The sequence below is a fragment of the Xenopus laevis genome, chromosome 5L (assembly GCF_017654675.1).
Source record: "Xenopus laevis strain J_2021 chromosome 5L, Xenopus_laevis_v10.1, whole genome shotgun sequence".
In the NCBI taxonomy this organism is placed as follows: domain Eukaryota; kingdom Metazoa; phylum Chordata; class Amphibia; order Anura; family Pipidae; genus Xenopus; species Xenopus laevis.
Window position 1 is genome coordinate 95,125,988 of NC_054379.1, and position 26,714 is coordinate 95,152,701.

Here is a 26,714-nt window from a genome sequence, read left to right on the forward strand (position 1 = left end):
GAACTAGGTCATCACATTCTAAATGTGAACATGGAATATAATTAACAGTAACTAAATGTAAAGGGTGAAAATCACACACACACACATACAATGCATTATTCTTCATTTTCCCAGCTCATCAGCTCAATATTTAGCTTTCCCTACAGTTCTTTTTATCTCCTGCACTGATAGAGATCTTCAGAACCCAGCTGGGATGAAAAAAAATCAAAAGGCTCTGAAGTGAAATGGATTATTATATTGGAAACTGAAAATAGCTGCTCCCATGAATGTAATTCTTATTGATCATCCAAATCTGGCGTATTCTTTACGAAGTCGGCGATAAATGTCCTTGGACAGTGCAAAAGCATAACCTTTCACAATACCCAATTCAATCTAAATGTAAAGGGTCAGCACCCACTTTTCAATGTTATTTCAATGAAAAGGCTTGTGTTGAATATACTTTTTGTCTTTTATTATTATAACTACATATCTTTTTTTTTTATTATTTGCAAGATGACCAGTTCATAGGGGAATTCCAACAGCTGTAAGGCTGAAGGTTAGAGGGAAATCAAAACAACAGCATTTTTTTTGGAGATGGGAATGTATAGCAATTAGTTAATGTGGACTGATTGACCACTGGATGGCTCAACAACTTTATTTACAGATATTCTGACTTGTTTTTAGAAGGGAATATACTTTCTTTGATGTGGCTGCAAAGTAGTTATAGGAAAGTATTTGCATGACCAGAGTTTGGGAAGAGAGGACAATGCAGGAGGCTGAGGCCCATTTTAAGAATACATATCTAGTCTATTACCTACTTAGGCATTCTGATTTGTACTTTTACCTAGAATTTTTTTTGCCACAAGGACCTCCAACTTCCTGTTAATAAAATAGTAGTCCTTGAAACAAAATATCCTTGTGTAACTGACCAAACATGAGCAGACCCTTGCATTTTTCTATTTAAAAAACTGGTTTATAAACATCCTGGTCTCCCCACACATGCTGTCTATCATACTGCAGGGACTATTTTCAATTGCATTAGTAAATTGGTTACCAGAGCAAGTTAAAAATAAGGGACTCTTTTAGAAATCTGACTGCTTATTTAATGTAAATGCAACCAGTTAAAAAATCATTGCAGCCCAGTAACTTGTATATATTATCAGTGACACAGATTTTTCAGCTGATCTGTTAACCTTACATTTGGAGGGTTAAATACTGCTGTAAAAATGGAAACCTTTTGTCAAACCTGACTGAGTGGAGGCCAGAATGAACCAGTTAGTGTGGCTTCATTTTCAATATCAACTCCAATTTTGTCAATTAAATTAACTATAGCTATTGTTGGAAAGTGGTTTTAGGAACTCAATCTGGATTCTGTGATAATAATGCATGACTCATTTCATGCACAGCTCTCTAAATCTGCTAGGACTACAATATGTTGTATGCATGAGAGCTGCAGGGTCCTGGGGGCTGACTAAACCAGTAGTAAAACATCATTTATTCGGGGACAATGAAAACCCATGTGTGGAGGGAATGTGTAGCCATAGGAACTGCAGTAAGCAACCACAGCCTCCAACATAAACCAATGGCAATAACAATGAGAATCATTATTTTAGCAAATATAAAAAAGTAAAAGTTATACTCACAGTGCTACGCAGTTTTTCAAGCAGCAAATTCAACTGAGTCTGTAAAATAAATAAATAAATTAATTAATTATTGAGCAAAAAAAAAAAAAAATGGCTGATCTGAGTGCATTGGGTGGTTGGCATGCAATATGGTGCCACATATACATGCATTATACCCAGCAGTGCATGTTTTTTTTATGACATCATGGCTCATGGAAATGCAGTCGGAAATCAAAATAATAAAATGCTGGAACACATATCTTATGCAACTACTCACTAGCCAAGTGATGAATAGCTGTACTTAGAGCTATTTTCTGCAAGGAAAGCATACATATTACTACAGAGAAGAAGAGAATATATACTTCAGGAAAAATCTCATGGTTTCAGCCAATGCTTTTGTATAGGGTATAAATACAATTCAGATATTAAAGATTGAAAAACATAACTTTCTGGCTGCAGGGCATGAAAGGAATGCGCAATCTTTCTATTTGGACAAACAGCAGAGTGCCTGCTTTAGTCAGAGACTTGTGTATGTACAACCTGACAAATAACCTACACATTACAGGAGAGCGTTTAGTACCTTACCCACAGCACCCAATTAAAGGACAAATATTTACACTATAGAAACCAAAGTACATTTAATATATTTATGACGTGCGATATGATCAGAAAAGTGGAATTGAAAGACGGTGTAAACCAGGAGTGTCCAACCTTTTGGCTTCCCTGGGCCACATTGGAACAAGAAAAATTGTCTGGGGCCACACATGAAATACAAAAACACTTTTGATTTGTAAAAGTAAAGAAAATATACAGAAAATAACTAAAATACCAGTTGGATAAACAGATGGAGCTATACACTGGAAATTGGGACACCATTATAATAGACTTATTATTATTACAAACTGGGCATAGGTAACCCCATTGTTACAAACTGGCATAGTAAGCCTGTTCCTAACAAGATAACAGGCTAAGGTGGCTAATGTGTCTGGACTTAGAGAGCACATAGTGTTATTTCACTCTCTTGTTTTCTCCTATTTCCATAAATTTTTTCCCCCTTCCCTTCCTTTTCTATCTCCTTCTACATACAATGTGAATCAAATGTATTTAATTCATGTTTTTGCAATGCATAAAAAAAGGAAAGTGAAGAGCGCAAGTCAGATATGCGCACTACTGGAGTGCAACAGGAACAGCAAGCTGAATTGCCAATGCAAGGTACTAAGTAATGACAGCGGGTGGGCACATTAGGGGGGCCATATCCTTTGCGACATGACATTTCCTCGGGAACCGTTTGTTTGAAGCTGGGCCACATTCATATCTATCCTGGGCCGCAGGTTGGACACCCTTGGTATAATCAGTGCTATTGCATTTGTCTTTTTCTTAACCTGCATCTTTTAAACCAATGAGTCACCATGCACATTGTCTGCTGTAGAACCAGCCCAATGGCCCAATGACTATATATACAAACCATTACCCACTGATATTAGGTGCCACTTAAAGAAGATACTGTATCTTCTTAGACTTTGTGTGTACATGTGATTAGAAAAATACCTTCTTGCTCCTAATTAGAACACTGAAAAGCATTGCTAAATATTTAGGAACTGCTTGCTTGAGATATAATTTCAGTCTGATACATATCTATTGCTTATGTATATAACTATATTCACTTCCAGATCCATAGCACATTGTATAAATTATATTTCCAGAAATATATTCTAAAGAGTTTTTGAACACTTTGGTCCTCCTTGCACTTTCAAGTGTCCACATTATAAACTATGCAATTTATGTATAAGGCAGCATACTATGTGGAGTACTTGCAAAATGATAGCCTTGTTTATATATTTTAGGATTTTAGGAGGTGCTCCAGTTTACGTGCACACATCACATTGTATATATAAGGGCATTTTGTGCTGGTCGGTGATCAGGTTAAATCATGGAAAGTATGGATGCTGTAGAGTTCCTGATGGAGTTTAAAAGTATAAAAACGTGGCTCTACGGTCATAGTTGATAAAAAACAATTTAATCTTTTTAAAGGAAAACTATACCTCGCAAACAATGTAGTCTCTATAAAAAGATATTGCATAAAACAGCTCATATGTAAAACCCTGCTTCATGTTAATAAACCATTTTCATAATAATATACTATTCTAGTAGTATGTGCCATTGCGAAATCATAAATACAAAATTGCCATTTTAAAAAATAAGTTCCGCCCCCTGGCATCGTATGTGCACACAAACATACCAAACAAACTATACATGTTAGGTCACATGAGCCAATTAACAGACAGCGTTCTGTCTTTTGCTTTCACACTTCTTTCTGTTACAGTTAGAGTTGTAGTATTTCTGGTCAGGTGATCTCTGAGGCAGCACACAGATCATGACAAAATGATGGTTCAAGGCAAGAGATGTAAAAGGGCAATATTTACTTTAATATGTATTCCAGTTTGGTAAGATTCTTTAATATGCCACTTAATATGATGTAAACTATCTGTTGCTTAAGTGTTTATTTTGGAGGTATAGTTTTCCTTTAAGTATCTTTTTATGGGCAATTTGTTTTGCTTTTTTACCTTACCTGACTTTTTGGAACTCTCAAGACTCAGCCAAGCTAAATAGAGATTTAAGTCACAAATATGCACTTGATGTGCCGAAACAACGGCCCATTCCTATACATGCAAGACCCGTTAGCCTATCTAATTCAGTACCTTAAACTTGTTGCCCACGCTGATGAAGCTAAGTTTCCCTGTCTTCTGCTTCGAGTCTTTGTGGTTATTGGCAGTTTCAAATAACTCTCGGACAAATTTATCCTTGGATTCACATATTAGAGATTCAAGGGACATATGCAAAGCATCGTTATTTTTCTCCACAAACTGGGTCTGCAAAGAAAAAAGGAGATAACAATAAGTTCAAAAAAAGATCAAGATTTCATGCATTACAATTTCTCTCTTGTTCTCAGAGAATCGGACTGCTGTAGCTACAGGTTATGCCTTTGTCAAGTTTATTTAACCACCTAGCAAGCACAGACACTAGTCTAGTAATGTGCAAAGTTTGCTGTTGGTCTAATCACCTATAAAGACCAATTAGAAAGTAGCTTTAGTGGTCGCCTGTGAAAAAGCAAACTTCTTATTGCCTGTTGTGGGTTACTTTACCCCACCACTATTCCCATGCATAGCCATATAAGTAAAAGAATACATTCAAAGTCAATTAAACTTTCAACACAAGTGCCATACTGCAGCAGATATCCTCTGGCAGGGTAGATAATGTGTAGCGCATAGACCCACTGTTTGATTCATCTCTGTGCAAGGCATGTGTCTCTTGTCTGGAACATAGGGAAAACCTCACCATGAAGTTTAAAAAGATTACCGTTTCATAGCAAACAGCTCCAGCAAAATGTCTGACAATAAAGCCCTCATCGTCTCGGATATTTCTGTGTACAGTGAGCTTGGACTTTCTGGGAATCTGCAATACAAATCAAAGCAATATTCTATTTTATGTGTTTAGAATAGTGTGATTAATAAATATGTACACTAGCTGATGAATGTGAGAATTGTAACCATGATCCATCCATCACTTCACATCTATATTTCCCAACATGCCTAGCCAGAAGCGGAACGTTGTAGCTGATAAAATTCACTTGCAATATATTGAAATACGATGTGATCGTTTTCCAAAACACTACATGATACTATGGTAATTACTTCAGAGCACAGCTTGGAGGGATATATTTTTGCAGACTTCTGCAATCAGAAAAGAAGCCTTTGTCTGATAAATAAGTTTCTGACTGGCCTCTGGAGTAATTCTGACCCTGTGGCTATACAAGAAGAAATGTATGATTTAGAAACTGTGCAAATAAGCATTTCGTGCTGGGTGGCTCAGTGCTTTCATTCCAAAAGCCTCCCACGAACCTGCACATTGCATGCCCTTTTCCTAACAAGTTTGGAGAAAAGTTTTGACTCACAGTAAGCCGGAAATGGTCCTTGTGCTTCTGATGAACAGCAGAAGTAAAGTGCTGGTCAGTTGGCTGAGGGAGCCTGTTTTCTTCATCCAGAATATCCAGGACACCCACTAATTTTGCTTCAATCAGATCTACAAAACAAGAAAATGGATGCAACAGAATGTATTCAATGGATTAAAAAGTAAAAACAAAATGTGCTGCTTTCCCACTCAATCAGCAGATTATAGATGCCTTCAGTTAATTTATTTTCTTTTGACAAATGTCACTAGAAAGCCTTTGTAGATCTCAGGCAAGGTGACAATAACCATGCACAATAAAGAGAGGCTGGTAGGTGATTATTTATCTGCAGTATACAATATGAAATGTATAAGAATATTCTAAGTTGATACCAGCTCTCACACTAGATAATTATCTTTAGAAGCAGAACTGCTGAGATACCCGGAGGAAATTAAACCCCAGGCAGCATTTCAAACCGCAGCAAATGCTAAAGTAAAAGCCTCAAATTAGGAATCATGTCTTGTTATCATGCCATCAGCGAATATGGACACAGGAGAATGGGAATGGAGTGACGAATCATAGAGAGACAAAGAAAAGAAACCGAGGGACAGAAGAAAAATGAAGCATAACAATCACACAAAATTATCTGCATCATGCTGCAGAGGTCTGCTTTCCAGCATATAAAGCATAAAGTATTGACAATAGAATACCTATGCAGTCCTGGTTATCCACATAGTGCACTTCATTGACCCCTAGGCCTTCCTTCTGATAAAGCTCTTGTTCCTAGAAATAAATATAATAATGTAAGTTACACATACAAGTGAAATATGCAAGGAAAATAACTATGAAGTTGTACTAAAAATAAATTACAAAACTGAATGAAAGGTGTAAAAAAAAAAAATACAGAACATAGATGGGGTTAAAGGATGATCAAGTATGTCATAGTAGAAAGTGCCATTAGGGTAGACAGAAGTTTGTTTGTAATGAGAACGCAACCATAAAATTGACTCATTATCCAGGTGCCAATATCCTTCTGCATCCCTCCATTGTGCTTTGTACATGAAAGGACAACACGAGAGAGAGACGAGAAAATATTGTGCTTTATAGATAAGACATACAGTACATTCTGAAAAGGTCCAGGCAAAACTGATCCCTATTCTAGGGAGTTTCATAATCTATGAATAATTAGAATGTCAGACTCTCTCTCTCTCATCTTATAACACCACTTATTTATATGTACTTGACAGTTTCCCATAGGTAATAATCAGCCAGCATTCAGTAATGTACAAAGGCATTCACTTCTATGAGTGATGGAGAAATACATTTACTGTCCTTACATAAACAGAAAGAGTACAGAATGTATGCTTAACACAATAGCTTTCTGGCTCAATAAATCCATTTCTGCACTACTTTCATCTTCAAATATCTGTATATCTTTTTTTTTTTCTTTAAATGATCCCTAGGCAAGTCGTGAGGAGCAGGCAGAAAAGTGTAACTTGAAATATGTTGTATCAAAAGAGAGAACGTGTTTAATATTGAAAGGCTTTACTTACTTCACCTTTAACACTATTAAAATGAAAGTGAAGTACGCCTAATCTAGTAATTCCTTTAAAATAAGTACAAATATTGGTGTAGAATAAGGAATGACAAACTGCTGAATAAAATGTTAGTTTTCATGTATTTCACACAATGCAATATGGTGGTATTTCCTGCAATTGCCATCGGGTGCTACTTGGTTTAGTGTGATGTGGTTTGGTGCAAGTCTGTGAAAAAGTGCGCACTTTAACATACCGGTACCTAACACACACATGCAGCCTCTATAAGGGTAAGGCCAGACGAGGAGATTCGGTGAGATTTTGTCGCCTGGCGACTTATCGCCACGTCTTTTGCGCAACTATCTTCCCGAACTGCCTCACATCAGTGAGGCAACGTTGGGCGACTATTGAAAACGCATCGCCGCGTGTGCATTAGCGCAGTCGATTTTGCGCTGTAGCCTATGGGGAAAACACGCTGAGGCAGTTCGGGGGGATAGTCGCGCAAAAGACGTGGCGATAAGTCGCCAGGCGACAAAATTTTCCCGAATCTCCTCGTCTGGCCTTACCGTCTGGCCTTACCCTAAAGGTAGGAATCCCTTCCCTTTGTTTGTTACTAATGAATGTAAAGTGCTGTACAACTTGCTGGCCCTATATAAATTAATAATGATTACGACAGAGGGGAGATGGTGAGACTCATCAAAAAGGTGGTTGCTGTAGAGACTTGCTATCTTCTGATCTTAGACCATATAAGATGTGCAGAAAGTGTAAAATCTTAATCTATCAAAATCTTAAGAGTGAATATTTCTAATGTACTATATGTTATGTATATGGGGCTGACAAATTTCTGCAGTGCTACACAGAGATAATCCAATTATTCACAGTAATCACCTTGTTGGGTGTATAAGCTCTGCATACAAAGACAGAGTGGGAGATGTTTAGTATTTGTGATGTATTTAATATTTTTTATATTGTGATTTGTGATGTATTTTACCAACAAGTTAAAGACCCAAACTTGTATCAATTAAAATGTATTGTGATAGTTACAACACAATATGCACAATATGGGAAAAACTGCAGCAATGCCGCCACCATACTATTAAATGTATCTGCTACAGTATAATCAATCTGAATTCTTAACAATTTAATAGCAGCATTGCAGAAACCCTCTTGTTTATATGTTACTAATGTATTTTAAACGTGTTATTTTACCAGAGGCTTTTAATCCTCAAAGTGGAATGTAGAAAGCGTTCTTGTGCCATTTTGTAACCAGGTGTCCCTATCAGTATTAAAATCCTCCGAAGTTTGTAAACTCCCAAAATCCCATTCTCTCTGCTTTGTCATTTTAATAATTAAAGTAAAATGTTTGGCCCTTAGCTAAATGTTCACCAAACAGCTTGTTTTCATTTCCATTGAGCCAATGGTTTCTGTCAAAGTACATCTGGGTTTGTAGTGAGCTTCAAGGCATAATGTGAAATACCTACTAATTTCTAGGTAGCAGACAAGGTATAGGCACAGATCCCATGTAGCACAGCAGATGCAGAGACTGACCTAAATTATTTGCTACCAACCACAGAATCAAATCAAAATAAAGTGTTAGGCTCTTAACAGCATAATACTGGAAATCTCTTGCGAGTCCTGAAATTAACTTGTGTACTTCTACTTCTTTGTATTCAAAATACTTGTACCTCCTCTCACGTTTATGTATATCATAAAATGAGCAGTCACAGAGAACCCATGATTCTGAAAAATGCTATATATGCTTGCAGCAGATGAAGGAGAGAAGACAAGGTAAAATTGATAGATATACAACATGGGAACATTCCTGTATATGTCACAAATCAAATTAACTTCTTGGCTCCTGCCTTTCAGGGGTTTCTTTCAGAAACCAGGCATATTTGCTGATTTGATGTATTGAAAACCATGCTAGCACAGCACAAGTAACCTTTAAAACTTAGAATGATTTCCTTCAAAGTCTTTGCGTGCCCACACTGTCTTTGCATTTACACGAAGATCATGACTCTATATGCTTTATGCTTCCCTGGTTAAAAAAGCATAGCACAAGTTTAAGAGTTCCAGCTACAGATTTTACTCTGCTTTCAACTTTGAAGAGAGAATTATGTCTACATTAGCAAGTAATAGGTTTATGTGGCCAAAATGTATGTGATGACACAGAAATAAATATGGTTTCAGGGGTGTGTCCTGGGACGGATGGAATGAAGGTCATATTATCTTTACAGCAAATAATTTTATGCGAAGTAAACAGATAAAATAATTTTCGATTAGCATAAAACACACACATTTGTTAAAATAATTTTAAAGGGGCAGGCGTTGATGACAGAATGCTGACTGTGAAGGGAAATGTAATAAAAGCCTGGGTGCAGTAACCCACAGCAAGTGATGTTTGATTGTAAAGGAAAACTACATCCCAAACAATGTAGCCTCTTTAAAAAGATATTGCATAAACCAGCTCCCAAAAAAACCCTGTTCATCTAAATAAACCATTTTCATAAAAATATACTTTTTGATTAATGATATGTGCCATTGGGTAATCCTAAACAGAAAATTGCCATTTTTTTAACCAAAATAATGCTTTATAGTCTTATCCACAGGTAAAAGATTATGACATGTCATACTGATTAATTATGTGGAATGTCACATACAATGTCCTGCATTGCAAAAAATTGCCATTTAAAGTACTATGGGCCACCCCCTGGGATCCTAAGATTCATGGTGCACACAAACTAAGGGCACTTATCCATGTTAGGTTGACAAGAGTCAAATAATAAACAAAGATCTGTCTTTTGCTCCCACATTTCTTCCTGTTACAGTTAGAGCTGCATTATTTCAGATCAGATGAACTAAGGGAACACACAATATTTACTGATATCTATATTCCAGTTTGGTAGATAGTCTTCTTTATTAGGCACTTAATATGAGATATAAACGATCTGTTGGTTACATATTACTTCTGGGGGTATAGTTTTTCTTTGAAAAGATCACCAGTATACACCACCTTTTATTACATAAGCCCATATGTGAATGCCACAATTTCCAAGAGGCTAAAGAGTTATTTTGTGAACTATCATTAAACTATCATTACCCTTTGGAGAAATGTATAGACACTTCATTAAGTGACCCCTAGATCTATAGTTTTCAATCAATAGCCTATAAATAGGATTGCTACACATTAGGGCATAACGAATTAGAAAATATGGATGTAATTTCCAACATCATAGCCATTCCTCAGCATTAAGACTAAAGTTAAAGGGCAAAATGTACTGTGGACAGTTCTGTGCAAGAGGCTACACTGTTGTTTGACAAGACCTGACAAATCAATCATGTTTAATAATTATAGTGTTGGCACTACTAGCATCAATTTCATTTTTAGATGTTCACAGTACTTTTCCGCTTCACACATACCGGTAATCATTTATATAATTTTTGACTTTTATAGAACATAAGACAGGCAAGAACCTACAAAGGGTACCTCTATAAGAAAAATAGAAATCTAACTATAAAAGAGCTAAAAGTTGGCATCTGTCATAAATCCTGTTAATTATTTTATGCAAAGGCCTCAAGGCCCTGAAGTAAGACCTATTGCTTTTGTTTGACAGGTAACATTTCAATGTTTTCCTACCTCTTTCAGGATCCTTTCGTTAAAGAACTGTTGCAGCTTCTCATTACAGTAGTTGATACAAAACTGTTCAAAACTGTTGTGTTCGAAGTATTCTGAAAGGGGAAGAGTGCAGGAAGTAAGCTCAATACAGAAATAAATCGTTTTCAGCACAATACTAAATTATAGCTGCAGACACTATAGAATAATAATTTCTATGGATAGTAGTTCATAATAATTTGAGGTTTTTTTTGCCTTTATTTATTCAGTACCATGTAGCACATTAAAACAGAATAATGATTAAGTGGGAAGTACCATTGCCAATGGCATATACCATTTTTCATTAATCCAAATGTATTTCTTCAAGACACATCATTCTCTTTAAATGTGTCACAATTTTGTTGAATAATCAGATAACAGCCAAATGTCTGTATATGAGAATTATTTCATATATAAGTATATGGATTTCCATTCATAGAAAATACAAACCCTGCACACTTACTTATAGCAACTTGGAAAGCTTCTTAGTGCCCGCTCCACCAACTGACTGTATCAGTCATCTTAAAACTGATATATATGCTTCTTTTTCTTATTGTGATATTGAACCAATGCATATAGCAGAAGCATAGATGAGGTTTCCTTTCTTCATGCAGACAGTATTATTATCGCCCACTCTGCATATAGATTTGGGACTGTTACCACGTAAAGTTTTAGCTATTTCTCATCTTTAATCAGACACTGAGTTGCAGATCCAAGCAAAGCAATATCCAACTTGGGTTAGCGAGAGACACAGTCACAACAACTCTACAAATACTGTGAGTAAAGCAGCCTTTTATGTGCAATCTGCATTTAAAAGTTGTAATGACGGAAATTTGTTTAAAACTCCCCATAGACGCAAAGATTTTTCTTGACGAATGACTGATTTTAGTGAAGTCCGACAAATCCTTCGAAATTATTGTGCGGTTAGTGGGATTCGAACGATCGGACATCTTACAATTTTTTGCCCGACATCTGTCAGAAAATTGATTAAAAAATCTTTATCGGCCCTAGTGCAATCTATCTATGTCTGCAGGGCCAAGCAGGCAGCTACCCTTCAGTTTTGCTGGCAATATCGGCTGAAATTGTCTTTTTAGTTGATGGACACATCGTACATTGAAACGATCATTTCGAGGTCTCGCGATAACGATTGGATCTTTTAAAAATCTTTACATCTATGGCCAGCTTTATTCTCTGCCAAATCCCGTTAAAGAGGAAGAAAAGACTGTTGCAATGATTTGTACCAAAACCTGTCACTAAGCAGAGGAATACTTACCAAAACCAGCAATGTCTAAAACTCCAATGAAGAAGGATGATCTCTCAAAGGGAAAGCACTGGTTCACTCTGTTTACCACATGATCAAACAGATGGCTATAGATGGCTTTTGCAAGGGCATCTCGAGCATTTTCTGCCTGCTGGACTTTCAGGGGGACCCTAAAATAGAAATGGATTACAAAAGTCTTCAAACAGTGGATAAATGGGTTGTATCCACAGGTATCCTTGGCTTTTCAAAACTTGTATAACAAGAGTTCCTTAACAAAAAAGGCAAGGCATACAATGGAACCACTTACTTTACACATTTTATGACATATTGCGATATGAGTAGGATTCCTAGGGTTACCCACAGCTGTATTGCATGAACATTTCTTGTGAATGCATTCACCGATATAATTGAACACTGCACTAAAATCAAGACATGGGTAATTCCATTTAGTTCCCAACATGGATTCTGACAGAACAGGAGGGTATAGCAAACGCAGAGCAGAATAAGTGGAGATACCCCTTGAATAAAAAGATGGAAGACACTTCATACCTCTATGCGCATATAAAGCTTCCCAATACAGAACATCAATACATACATACATTTTAGTCGTTAACCATTACCTTCATTAGTGATCTTTTACCAGAATTACATGCCATACTGATTAATTGTGCATTAATAAATCAATACACATCATGTATTTGAGTTAAACAAAGACAAGCTGTACCTGAAAGGCTGAAAATACATTGTTCAAGTAATTTCCCATTTCATAAGCATTAAACCAATTTCTCTACTTCAAGGCAATAACACATAAAAGACAATAAATCAGATTTTACAGAACTAATTCCCCTTCACAAAACAGAGGGGCCAACTTAGCAAAGCCCAATATTTCAAATACAAAGTAGGTTGCATTGTATTCACATTTATAAAAAGCAAAGAGAAAAAAAAAAGTTTTCTCAAGACAAATAATTGTAGCCTATATAGAGCAGTGATATTCGGATTTACCATTGTTTTTTTTTTTACCCACATTTTTGCTAGCTCTTGGATAAAAACTTTTATAAGCTGTAGGCAAAATTGCCACACACTCAGGAAAAATAAAGTGGAAAACAAAAAGCCTGGCCCACTCATGATTAATTCCTGTGCTCTCATTTTTAAGGTTTGTTTGTCAAGGGGTAAACTAAACCCTTTCACCCACTGATAATGCTCTCAGAAATGGAAGAATTTCATTCTAGTGAGCTCTAAGTTCAATCTTTAATAAATATGCCCAACACATTTTCAACATAGCTGTATTAGCTGGTCTTGTCTTGAGCATGGTGACTGTTTACACCAACAAATTCACAGGCATAGAGTAGCACTCTAAATTACTGGAGAAAATTCAATTCAAGTGGCACGGGAATAAAAACTAGAAAATGGCAATGAGAGATCTTCCATTGAAACAAAATAGATATTAATAAAATAAATAAATACAAAATGCTGGGCCCAAGACATTGTCCCTAAAAGGATATGGTTATATATCACAATATTTTAATTTTTCAATCAAGCTCTTCTGTGTGACTTTGTAAACATGGTACAAGAGACTATTCTATAGCCAATACAATCACAAAGTTTCTTTCCAAAGTCACACAATGATGAAGCACAGTTCTTAAGTAAAAGAACAAACTGTACACATACACAATGAATTATTCAGCAAAGGACTATTTAGTTGACAATGGGCCAATTTGTCATTCTTGGGAATCTACATTTTGGGGATATCAAGGCACCAAATGTGTCAAGTCCTGCAATCAAATAAGAAAAATGGCAAACAAAATGGTCTCTGTGAGATTATGCTTGGATGTATAATTTATGTGCAAATTGTCTAGACTTACATATAAAAGCACCAGATTTAAAAATGAACGCTTCTTTAAGTGAACTCTTCTGCTGGATTCCGAATGTTATTAAACATATATAATGTAATAATTCAACTGCCTTCCGTTGTAACTCTTTATATGTACACCACAAGACAGTGTGGCTGAAAAAAATACTCCTTATATAGAAAAAATGTTCCTATAATGGGAAGCTTTAGTGAACATTTCCTGCGTGAAACCATTGAGCCACTTATTATTTTTCTGTGTTTGTATGTGCCATCAGATACTGCTGTATCACTACAGATATAGTTCCCTACAGTACAGTACAAATGCCATACATGAAAAATTGTTGGAAATAGCACTCTTGGTGAATGTTCATTTATCTTGGGCTTCAAAATATATAAAACATTGACATGAATAATTCATAAGTGAGGACTAGATAACAGCATGTCAGATGTATATAAAAGATTTCAGAGATTTTAAGAAAAAAAGGTATGCTATAAAAGACCAATAAAGCAGTGTATCTATTCCATTAATTGAGAAACCTTTAGCAGTAAATATCCCAGCAACAGTGGTATGGTCTTTTGTAACAGAATCACAAGGCTTGCACCAGGTCAAATAACTCATTGCAACCAATAACAAATTTGCTTCCAGCTGATAGGTAGTTGCTATGGGTTTTAATAAACGTTTCAGCGTGCTATTTTCACAAACAATTACCAACTCTATCAACAGACGACTGGCGGAAAAATCAATGATATTCAAGCAAATGAAAAAAAAAGCGCATGCATTGATCAAGCAAGAACTGTACAGCTTAGGTATCTTTCTGATTATACGTGTTTATTTGGTACTCAATGATATTTGTAGGTCCCAATGAAAAAATGATTTGTCATCTGTTAGGTCATTTGTACCATTAAAAGATCAATATCCCTTCAGCTTTGGTGGTTGCAAACAACAGTAATAGAGAATGTGTGTGTATCGAATGGATGTGAAAAATCTGCTGTCTATTTGTTTCTCGTATCGTCTCTGCTATTAACAAGCAATTTTTCTTTGTGCCAATAGTTATTCATTTTGTGCATACTTAATATATGTTTTACAAACAAATACGGGGGTAATGTAGTTAAAGGAGCAACGTTTGTAGTGGTCTTATCAACCATGGCAACCAATCAGCAGGGAGCATTTACGGTCACCTGTTTGAAAGAAGAAATCAGATTAGTTGCTACGGGTAATTAGGCCGTGGCCAAATGTTAAAAGCGACCCAGTTCCCATTTATGCCATGTTATGTCATTTTAACATAACTTCAAAATATGATGGAGGCAATCCACATGCACCATTTACATTAATGGACTTTCCTGTCCACAGTGGATTATCTAATATTTGTATTGAACTCTTGATTCATCATTCATCAGTGCGTTATTGTGGTATCAATCCCATCAGTCCGATGCTGATTGTGATTTATTTTTCATAATTTGACTGTCTTTTATTATAGTAAAATTGCGCATGAAGTTTGAAGAGTTTTTTTTTCCTTTGTGTCACCATCTACATTTGATTTATAATCTAACTTCAACAGATTTTATTGCTGTGCGCTGTCTGCTTTCTCTGGAGATTTGAATGCTCCTGGCAGTGACAATCCCATAATCGTCTTAAAAAGATAAAGTCTAGTTGTTAAGGGACTGGGCTACTTCAAGGCTGTGAAGCAGCAGAGTAAAAGCAGCCGGACATTGGGTCCAATTTACTCATGTCTCAGTTTGCCAACAGATTAAGTATAACTGTGGTGAAGGATGTTTGGCTTCATCTGTATTATTTAAATGCTCCATGTAACAATATGACAAGGATTCACAAATTTACTGTGACTTGCATGTGTTTTATTTATATTTATTACATGATTTATCACAAAAAAAAAACTTTTAGAAACTGCATAAAAATAATTAAATGTATATATAAATGCAGTGAATACATAAAATTATCATATACATGTTACACTTGTGAAAATATTATGCCCTTGCACAAAGAACTTTTCCAGTATGTCCTGATTAATCTTGTGGCAAAGAAGAGTGACGGGAACCTTATAAATAGAGAGAAGGTGCGGAACCTTGATGGTGCCTCATGCTATTAACAGATCAGTGAGGCTAATCCCTGAGGTTTATGTTGATTGACTGCTTCTCCTTTTATGTAATATAAGGAACCAATGACAATCAGGCATTCAGCAGTGAATCAGAGTGCTCTGGATGTATGGCATGTGGCAAAAACAAAAGTGTCAATAAAAAGAGGTAAAGGCAAAATAAAAAAATTGAAAGAATGAATAGAAAGTGAAATTTCCAACAGGACAGGTACTGTAGACGCAGGTACTTTTTAAGTTGGTGGAAGGGTTTAAAACTGCAGACAACCAGCATCAGAGGAATACATAAAAATTGGCATATACCATGTACCTTTAATTGGCATGTGGGGGTGTTAATGGCTCTAAAAAATAATATTTTCCTCTTGCCCACTTTTAAAATATCCTTGTTTAATAGTTTTAAATCCAAACAGTCCAGATGTGGTGTCCACTGGTTTGGTGATAAATGTGATGGTGGAGATAAACTGATTCAGAACTTTACAATATAGAGCCTTGACTACAAAGTAATATGCTGGTTGTGCTGGCATCATTCTCACTGGTATCACAAATGTTGGACTAAAGCCAGTTATCTTCTGGCAAAGCTTTACAAGGGACTTGCAATTTACCATCCAGATATTGAACAAAACTCTTTATACCTTGCTCAGCTGAGGTGGAACTTACAGTGCTATATGCTGCTTTTCCCTTGCATACAATACATATGGACAGATAGCTTACTAAGACTCATTCCACTATGCCACTCCATATAAATAGATCCAAATGATGGGGTTTCCCCCCCCCCCCACTGTTTTACCATGGCATGCCTTGATACCAAAGCAAAATGTGTTCTAAAAGCTTTAAAGTATCATATGTAAGAGAAGAAGTAGTATGTAAAATAAAATCGCCAGCGCATGTTGTTGAGTATACAGTAGAACTGCACAGGCTACGGTAATTCTGTAGTAAAGCTACAGCTCATGAAATGTTTATTAGCATGTTCCTTGTCTATAATTAACAGTTTTCTCCATGCTTTGCTCTTTACATAGGAAAATGAAAAACATAATAACAGAATATGGATTAAGGGGCATGGTGGGGAAATGCTATTGCATCTTCAATGCACTTCAAACCACCAGCAATGAAGTTTGTGTACCAGCAGAGGAGACTAGATTTTCCTCAGCTCAAGTGTTGATGAAAAACCAACGAGGCTTTGAAATCCTGTGAATTTACTTCCATTTGCAATTCATATTATCCATATTCTCTGGGTAGTAAGGATGAGGCAAACAAGAAGGGAAGAGCAGAACAGCTAATTAACTTCCAGCTTGAACAACTATTTGTCCCCAAAGACACAAAAGGGAAACCCACAGAAAAGCAAGCTAATTACTCACGCAGGTTCACATTTAAGATTGCATCTGCATTTGTGCTCTTTGCGAGCCATAATCTGATTTTAGATAAAGCACAGTAATCACGGCTTTAACAGCCTCTAATAGAAAGTTTAACCTACTGCATTCAAGTAAACACTTTCAAAATCTAATTAGATGTATGAATTATTATTAATACATTAACATAGCATTGGGCTGAATAAAAAATATACAATAAAAACAATGCAAAAGAGCATCTAGCGGCAGAGTAGAGCAGACAAATGGAATTTCCATTAACCGCAAATTCTTGAAGCCAACACATTATTCCCAACTGAATTTACTATGGCCTAACGTAAGAATGTTACAGTGACATTGTACACTGGGCCTCTGGGTACATACTTCCGTTTTATAATGAGCGGATAGAAATCTTATGAGCCATAAATTCATCTCAAGTAAGAGACATAAAAAATAGCTAGCGTAATGAGAGAAAAGTGAGAAATAAAACTGAGATACTGAGAGATAAACATTTCATGAGCTGCAAACTAGATATTAATGTTTAGCCGTACCAAATATCACAGGGGAAAAAGTAAATAATGATGTTCACAGTTATTCTAAACTAAAGTATTGATGACCGAAGAGGATGTGAAATGTAGAAACCACAATGCACTACTAACCACAATACAATGTGCCCCACTGTATCTACATAAGTATATATAAGTGTGCGAGGGTCCTATGCTTTGGAATACACAGCAGAAATCTAAATTTATATAAATATATACTATCCTCTGTTTTCTAACCTACAAATGTACTGTACTGGTTTATTCCATATTGCAATCAAAATTCCTACCAATCAGTTTTATTCCCTACAGGGCACTGTTGCAATGAGCTTATATGTTCTCCCTGAGCTTTAATGGCTTTCTCCAGGGTACTCTATTTTCTCCCCACATTCTAAAAATATATAAACAGGTTAATTGTCCCCTGATAAACATGAACCTAGTACAGTATCTGAATATGGGACTGTAAATTCCATTCTGCCCATATTACAGGGAAGGGCAGGCCAGCAATATCAGACTGACTAGCAATAAAGATTGAGAATTACCTATTTACGTAACCCCAGACATATTGGCAATACATTGCAGGAAATGGATTACATTAACCCTGGACATACCTGCTAAACAATACATAGCAGTTCATTGAATGGTCATTGAATAAACCCCAGACACGGCAGGGATAGAAAACATGAGCATTTCCTATGTGTATTCCATGTCGCACAGGCATCCCCAGCATTGGAAGTAGGAAAAAAAACCATTTTGCAATACATTAACTGCAGACATGTCAGGAATAATGGGTTGTGAAAAACTGCTTTACCCAAATACATGGTCACAATAATGTACACTGTACTTTTCATTAACCACCTGACAAGCCCAGGTATGCCCATCTTTAAAGTACAGGGACTTAAGGTATATTTGGGTAATTAGAATTTAAAGTTTTTTTGTAACAAAAGCTGAAGTTTTTTTGTAACAAAAGCTGAAAAGGTTGGCACAGATCTAATCATCTATGGCAACTGATCAACAGGAAGCAGCACACCTTTAAAAAAAATCCAGCTTATTGGTTGCTATTGGTTACTGCACCTGGGCAAAATGTGTACCTTCTATTACATAAGGGGCGAGAAGTTAAAAGGGTTGCTAAAGCTGAAAGTGTACCGGGGTAAAGCTGTTAAGAATGCATGATGTTTCCATAGTATTCCAATCATTTTAATTGAACAAAATAATCTACAAGGTTACAGCATTTAAACACATGTGTCAAGTGATCATAGGGTCTCATTGTAAGATAAAAACCTCTATGTTATGCTTCTCCTAATACTGATTGTGCCCTTCCTTTATACACGTCACGAGAAATGCTTAATTCCCTAGGCATTTTCTGAAAGGCGGGGTATCACTCAATCCCTGTATCTATAGTCATAAAATTACTTTTATTGAAAGGTTTTCTCAGAATAACAAGCCCTACATCCACGCACAGCAAGCTATAACTCTCAATGATGAACAGCAAGAAGGATTTACTTCTTGTAAAGAAATAAACTTAGGAAGGCATGCTTTTAATGTTTAATACAAATTACTATTCAATATTGAGAGGTGGTAGCAACTGAACTGTGCCTTTCTGGGAAATTATTAATAAGAAACCAATAAAAGGAACCCATAAAGCAATTTCCTGAACAACTGATTAAAAGGATAATGTGGTTTTGTTCGCTTTGCTTTTGTATTCCTTGTCTCTACTAACCTAATGCTACAGTATGTGTATACAGTATGTGAAGACCTTTGTTTCAAGAACACTTAATTTTGCTAATCCTTTTATGAACGTTTATGCAAATTTTACACACTTGCTCATACAGAGCAGAAGATAACAAATACAGATGATCAGGCAAAAAAAAGGCTGATGTAGAGAGAATAGTAGATTGCCAACTGGTGGGAGAGAGGGAACATGATCACCAGGGAAAGTAGAAGATATATCCAGGGCACACAAATAAAAGGCGCAACACATGCAGATTATTTCATGAAAGTAAATATGCAGAAAGTGTTCCTCTAACTATGGTGGCTATTGGCTTCATGGCCAGTGGACCAATGGAAAAGTCCCTGTGGCAGATACTTTACAATAACTTAACTGAGCAGCCCCAAGACTGACAGCTGCTGCAGGGCCGCCTGCTCCACCACCAGTATTCTGCAATTTTCATTATTACTAGCACCATTATTGCTAGCACCATATCCCTGTGAGATCACTGATAGAGAGGCAGTACCATGGTGGTATAGGAGGATTCCCAGCAGCTGTCGAAATAAAGCAATGTGCTCAGTCCTGCCAGAGTCAAGTGCAGTGATGGGGGCTCCTTATACAAGAGGTTTCACAGAATGAATAGAAAAGACATCAATCTCTCACAAAAAATACATTATGATTCTATAAATACACATATAAATACACATATATCCAGAATGCTTCGGCACTGGGTTTTTTGAATAAGGATCTTCCTGCACTTTGGACTTGATTACCTATACAACCTATATTGTAACCTAAAATATGCAAACAAGCAGATATACCACTTGAATTCTAAATACGAAGTATAAAATGATAACATGCAAACTTAACACCTGGACAGGGAGGAAACGTTTACCCTTATCCAGTACCCCAAAGCAAACAATCAGCAGTTGATTTTAGAGCAGTTATAAAACTGAAAGAAAATATCTTATTGGTTGCTTTAGGTTAAAGGGATAGGGCAAAGTTTGCCTATATTTGGCCAGTATCAGGTATAGTTTCTATACATTGTATCTGCAGTTATATGTAGTTAGAACCACAATTCATGCTGTTCTTAACAGCTAATCACATTTTACACTTTAAGTGCAAATTGGGAAATGATAGGAGTGTCTGGAATACAATCAGATCAGGGTTTCATGTACATAATATTTTACACTCAGCCTTCTCTGAAGAACAGGAGAATGTAAACGGGGAAGGGCATCTTATACACCACTCTTTGCTGCAGGTTAGGTCGTTCATTATTTTTATACTGGATTTAATAATGCGTGCATCACTTCCAGCAGCTGCTGCACAGCAATGAGATAAGAAAAAAATGTTTTCAGGGTATGAAGCAATTTTTTTCAATACCGGAGCAAAATGCAGCATCTAAGAAATAATGCTTCTGCCCTATGTTATTGTAGGTGCTGATTTACGAATACAGAGAATGATGAGTGCTTACTTTATAACTGTGCCTTTGGTGCCCCCTGCTGTCGTGAGCATCACCCTGCTAGTGAGGCTAACCTGCAGATCCTCTTGATCAAGGCCCAGGAGTTTAGCACAGCATTGCAACGACTCGCTGGTTTTCTTTTTCAAGGTACAGCCACCTGGGGATTGATAGAAAGAATCATCCATATTAAGTCCCTCACATGTGAATAATCAGTTAAAAGTATTAGTCAATAACACAGGTGCATATAATCTGCAGGTATTAGGCCGATTTTAAAGCTTTTATTTAGAAGAAATAAATATACATTGTTTCAAACACTATCATTTGAAGAGCAAGGCAGTGGAAAAGTGGTGGGAGAGCAGCGGCCAGGTGTATATGTTCTATTACAATACAAACAGCTGCAGAAATTGGTCCAGCAAATCCGACTACGTTTGGATGAAAAACAGTAATGGGGCAAATATAAAGAATCTTGATTTGTAATTAAATTGAAGTGTCTGAATACTCATTTTCAGCAGAGACCTCATTTCTCTGACTTACGTTAAACAAGGCATATATTGCCCCTGTAAAGTATTCTGGCTGTTCAACTGCAAAACCCAGTATATTATTGTGCCTAAATTTTATAGATGCATCCCAATGTCTTACACATCTGTGCTCTCTACGTTTGCAGGCAGGTGAATTCACTGGGGGTGCCAAAAGTTAGGCACTCCCCAGTGAATGAATTTAATCATCTGATAGCAAAGGATGGTGCTTCTATCTGCAGAAAAATGCACTTGCCCAGCATTCTTCTTCTGGGTCAGAGCTGTTTACTGATAAAAGGAGCATTAGTGATAAGTGATTACTGGGGGTGCCTAAATTTTGGCAGCCCCCCCCCCCCGAGATTTCACCTTTCCTTCTCCTTTAAGAGGAACTAATGTATTATAAAGAACTATCCCTGTCTAAAACTTGAAAAGTACACTTGGTTTAAAATATATAATATTAATATTAACTTCAAATTTGTTTATTTGTGGTTGTACTGAAATTGGACACAGCTCAGTATTTCGGCTGCTATGCCTCACCATAAAAGGTTGTTTATAATAAAAACCATTCTACCTGAGGTTCACATTGCCCTTAGCCCATTTATTGTTCAAAACAATTTAAATCCCTCTGTGAGCAAGCAGTAAAGCTTCCACAGGGAAATTACTTAACTGATGATTGAATTCAATGGAAATAAACCCTCCATCATAAGATACTGCAGACTGATTCGATCAAGTGCCACTTTATTTTTTTTAATGAGTTCTTAATTAAAATGATTATTAATCTTATATCTTAATGAGCAAAGAGCATACGCTCAGACCCTTAAATGTAGAGCATCCAGCAAACTGGTCAAGGACAAAGAGGCAGCAGATTCGGAGCATTTTAGTCAGTGCTTTATATATATATATATATATATATATATATATATATATATATATATATATATATATATATATATATATATATATATATATATATATATATATATACTGTATATGAGACAGTTTCTAAATTCCGAGTTTTCATGTCCAGTTATTTAGGGGTTGTTTGCAAAGCCTGCCCGTTTATACAGTTTTAACATTGCCCTTATGCAATAGTAGCGTAAACACATATATCTATTAATATTAATTAATATCTATTATACAGAATGCTTGGGACCTGCAGTTCTCTGGATAAGGTTTTTTTTTACCCCATAATTTGGATCATCATAACTTTAATCAACTAAGTAACATTTAAAACCAACAGGATTGTCTTGCCACCAGTATCAATTTACGAAGCTTACTTGCTAATAAGTACAATGCACTGTTTTATTATATGATATATACATTTTAAGAAATTGGATGTCTACAGGAGGTAGCCTCCACGTGATTTAAAGCTTTCTGGATATAAGATTTCTGGATATTAGATCAAGTAGCTGTACAAGCAATAATATATTTATATTTTGCATCTGTGCTACACCAAAATAGTGGCTATGTGCAATTCTTCTATATGCAGCACACAAACATGCAACGTGGCCCTGTACTTTTTGCAAAGCTAAGGGGGTGACTCTCTGTATTTGTTTGAATTTACAACCTTAAACGTTGGGTGTTTCTCAGAGCTGCAATTTTTAAAGCAACAGAGATAACCTAAGAGTGTCAAGGTATGCTGGCATTTGTAGTTTAACAATAGGCAGCCACAGGTGTTACATCCTAGTTCCTTCTCCTTTCCTCCCTACAAAACAACTAAATTGCATTTATGATCAAGCAACAGCAAAATACTAAAGACCCTTCTGACAATGAAAACAAAAGCTTTTGTATGAGGCCCTTTTGAGAAGGAAACAATGACACGGGGTTGCTTGTGCGGTCAATTTATCAACACAGCCATTGACTCCTGGAAGGGCAGGCACTGCAGTGCACCTGCAATGCAGCAGTCAGAGAACACTGAATTGTTATTGTTGGGAAGAGACCTTTACAAATCACCTGTGTAGATGCCCTTGTACTTTCCTTAGAATCTAATTGTAATTTCATATACTCAAGCACAATGTTCTCAATCCATTGTATTTAAAGCCTGCGTGTCTATCATAATATATCTCTGAATGGAATTCCTCCCAAAGCAATTATTTAAAAGAACACTGTGCTTTGTGGCTTGAATCAAACTCGGCTCCCTTTATATGACATTAACGCTAGTGTAATAATAATGGAAGAAAAGGACTTCTAACCAGAGGTGCTCCCAGCTTCTTCAAAATCAATATTTCCCAGGTGTAGGACTCCAGCAACGACTCTAAACAGATCGAGCTTCTCTGTGTCGTCCAAGCCAATCTTTTTCATCGCGACGCACATTCGATTAAAATCTCCATGGTCATCCAGCAGAGGATCCTTCAGAGCGCCATGCTTTAAGTACTAAAATACAATGTTACCAGATTGTAAATGAAGCAGGATTATGATCAGCAGTGAAAGATTCCTTGGGAATTATATACAGCTAAAAGTAAGATTTCTCAACACAAAATAAAGTCGAACACACAGAACACACACACATGCAAAGCAGGAAAATACAATAAATATTTGGACTGTCATTTGACTATGATCTAAAATGGGAGGTGATGAAATTGCAGAGAAAGTAGAACAGAGTTAAAATTTCTCCAATGCAATGAACGAGTGTCAGAGGTGCTAGTCACAGCTTTCCCAAAGCAGCTTGATAATTACAGCTTAATAAGTGCAGTGAAGTCCATTATTGAAGAGCTCAAGTCAAGGGCAATGGTACATTGGATTACTCCACATGCTTTTAGCACTGTGTTTTTTATTAACCATTAAACATGGAGCCAAAGTGACCAAACAGCCCATGTTAGACATGAATGAAAATATACCGACAAATGTTCATGTCACCTCTTGTCCTGAGATGCTTCACTCTATTATTTTAGGTCACTAGTGTCTTTGACATGAGCACTTGTCAAGCAATTTTACATGTTACTAAAAAACACGGTGCACCCAAAGCACACCCATGTGTCATTGCCCTAAGAATCTCATATGGATACAACAAACATTTCTTTGTCAAACAATTATTTTTGTTATATGGTTTTATTAGTGCAGTGCTGTCCAACTTGAGTTAGTAGAACTACTATGTATATGTGTATAATTTAGGGCCAGGCTGTTTGAAAAATGCCTCTTATGCAAGGCATTCTAAATCACAACAGATGCTAATAGTAACTTGTAAGGCTAAATCAATCTGTGATCGGTTGTAGCAGGAAAAAAATGGTATAACTATTTATAAAGTGGGTTTATTCCACAGCCTCTCAAATATAGTAGAATTTTTAAAAATGCACAACCTTTGGTAAGGCCAGTGAGAGTTTAGTTGGACAGCGATGCACTAAAAAAGAAATTAAGCACTAACTTATCTAAACCCATTAGCTTGTATAAACTACATTTCCAACATCCTACATTGACTGAAGATGCCCAGAGCTATATAGTTCACAAGAGCTTGAGCGCAAATAGACAGAACTCTCTGAACTAAAGCCGTTTTAGTTTGGTTTATGAAGGTAAATATGTTTTGCAACTTTTTATACTATATATTTATATAGTGAGTGTTTCATAAACCAAAGAATAACACATGCAGAGAAGTGCATCTACTTGTAAGAGATTTTAGGGGTCATTTATGACCACAAGTGCATTTGCATTCGCACGAATTTCACCATGAGCTCCAGGGTTCCTTCAGTGTTCCGTGTCAATAGGTGCAGTATTCTGAAGAATCAGGTGCAAACGCCACTCTCACATTGAACACCGGAATTACATCAACTAAAATTGAAAAACTTCCAGCACCATTGTGTCTGCTTTTCCTTTTTCACACAGCCACAACTGTGCCAGGAGCAGCACAGCCTGCACTTGCGGTTGTAAATGAGCCCTTAATATTCATGCAATATAAGATGCTGGTCATTGTAATAAGTCAAAGAAAATGAGAGCTTAAGTATGCTGCACTTTCTTGCCTAAAACACAAATACCATGCAGTTGCCAAGAATGCCACCCCACACTTGTCTAAATACAAGCAACACTAAACTAATAGATGCAAAAAATACCTCGTCCTCCTGATAATATATGGAAAAGGGGGGAAAAAAGCAGGTTGCATAATTACTTGCAATATTCACATTTGTAAACCTGGTTTAAAAGTAAATGCTTAAAGGCTAGAGAACTGTTCAATCCCATGAAGATAAGAAGTCTCCCAAATAGCTCCTAGGCAATTATTTTAGACCTGCTGTAAGTGTGCAATGAGAGAGATTTTTTTTCTTTGATTATTTGCAAATTTCCAACTCCATATGTTGCCATCGAACATGCAGACAAAGCCCTAGCGCTATCAATTATCTTAAGCTCTTTTTCTCTTTTCTTACAACGGTAAACTCTTATATGATAGCTTCTAGCTGGCCCTGCAGTACATTATGCAGATAAAGGGCTCGAGGGTTAATAAAGATTTAGGAACATCTCTCTGGTCTGCCAAGATACATCTTGGGAGAGAGTTATTATTACCATATTCAATACTTCCTATCAGCATTCAGAAGAGCTTAGACAAATGGAGATCTGCAAGCCTCTTGCTCATTACATACCCCAGTGCATCCGATTACGAGGTTACATAGAAGCCAATATTCATCTGCTCTGCCAAATGTGATTTAGCAAAATGTATTTGATTAAAGGTCATAGCTTTCCCCGATAACATCCATTAGGGCTCTTACTGACGAGTGGTTGAAGCTGCGCTCCCCTGCGTTCTGTTTTTCTGCATTCAGACGCAGGGGAGCGCAGGAATAGACGCATTAAGTTCTTTTCAATGGGGCTGTACTCACACAGGCGCGTGTAGGCGCGGAACTCAGGAAAAATGCAGCATGTTGCGTCTCAACCTGCGTTTGGCGTCTACACGCACCTGTGTGAGTACAGCCCCATTGAAAAGAACTTAATGCGGATATTCCTGGGGGCAGCTGGGAAACTGACAATATGTCTAGCCCCATGTCAGATTGCAAAATTGAATATTAAAAAATCTGTTTGCTTTTTTGAAAAATGGATTTCAGTGCAGAATTCTGCCGGAGCAGCATTATTAACTGATACGGTTTGGGGAAAATTTTTTTTTCCCCATAACAGTATCCCTTTAACGAACACTGTGATATGTTTTTAGACACCTCTTATATACAGGTACAACATATGCACAATGTGCCATTTGCTGCTCCAGAATCAGTTATTCTGGA

General features: G+C 36.6%; 1 protein-coding gene across 8 annotated transcripts in view; it reads right to left on the reverse strand.

Annotated features, from left to right (window-relative positions):
* myo6.L (myosin VI L homeolog) overlaps positions 1-26,714 on the reverse strand; it is a 120,186-nt gene that overhangs the window by 40,581 nt on the left and 52,891 nt on the right. For all 8 annotated transcript variants that reach the window (XM_041563109.1, XM_041563110.1, XM_041563108.1 and 5 more), the window contains 9 exons: positions 23,715-23,895; positions 21,020-21,164; positions 12,008-12,165; positions 10,720-10,811; positions 6,258-6,330; positions 5,554-5,681; positions 4,959-5,054; positions 4,301-4,471; positions 1,623-1,661 (listed from right to left, as the gene is read on the reverse strand). In XM_041563109.1, coding sequence (XP_041419043.1) covers positions 1,623-1,661; positions 4,301-4,471; positions 4,959-5,054; positions 5,554-5,681; positions 6,258-6,330; positions 10,720-10,811; positions 12,008-12,165; positions 21,020-21,164; positions 23,715-23,895 — 1,083 coding nt within the window. The remainder of the gene's footprint in view (positions 1-1,622; positions 1,662-4,300; positions 4,472-4,958; positions 5,055-5,553; positions 5,682-6,257; positions 6,331-10,719; positions 10,812-12,007; positions 12,166-21,019; positions 21,165-23,714; positions 23,896-26,714) is intronic.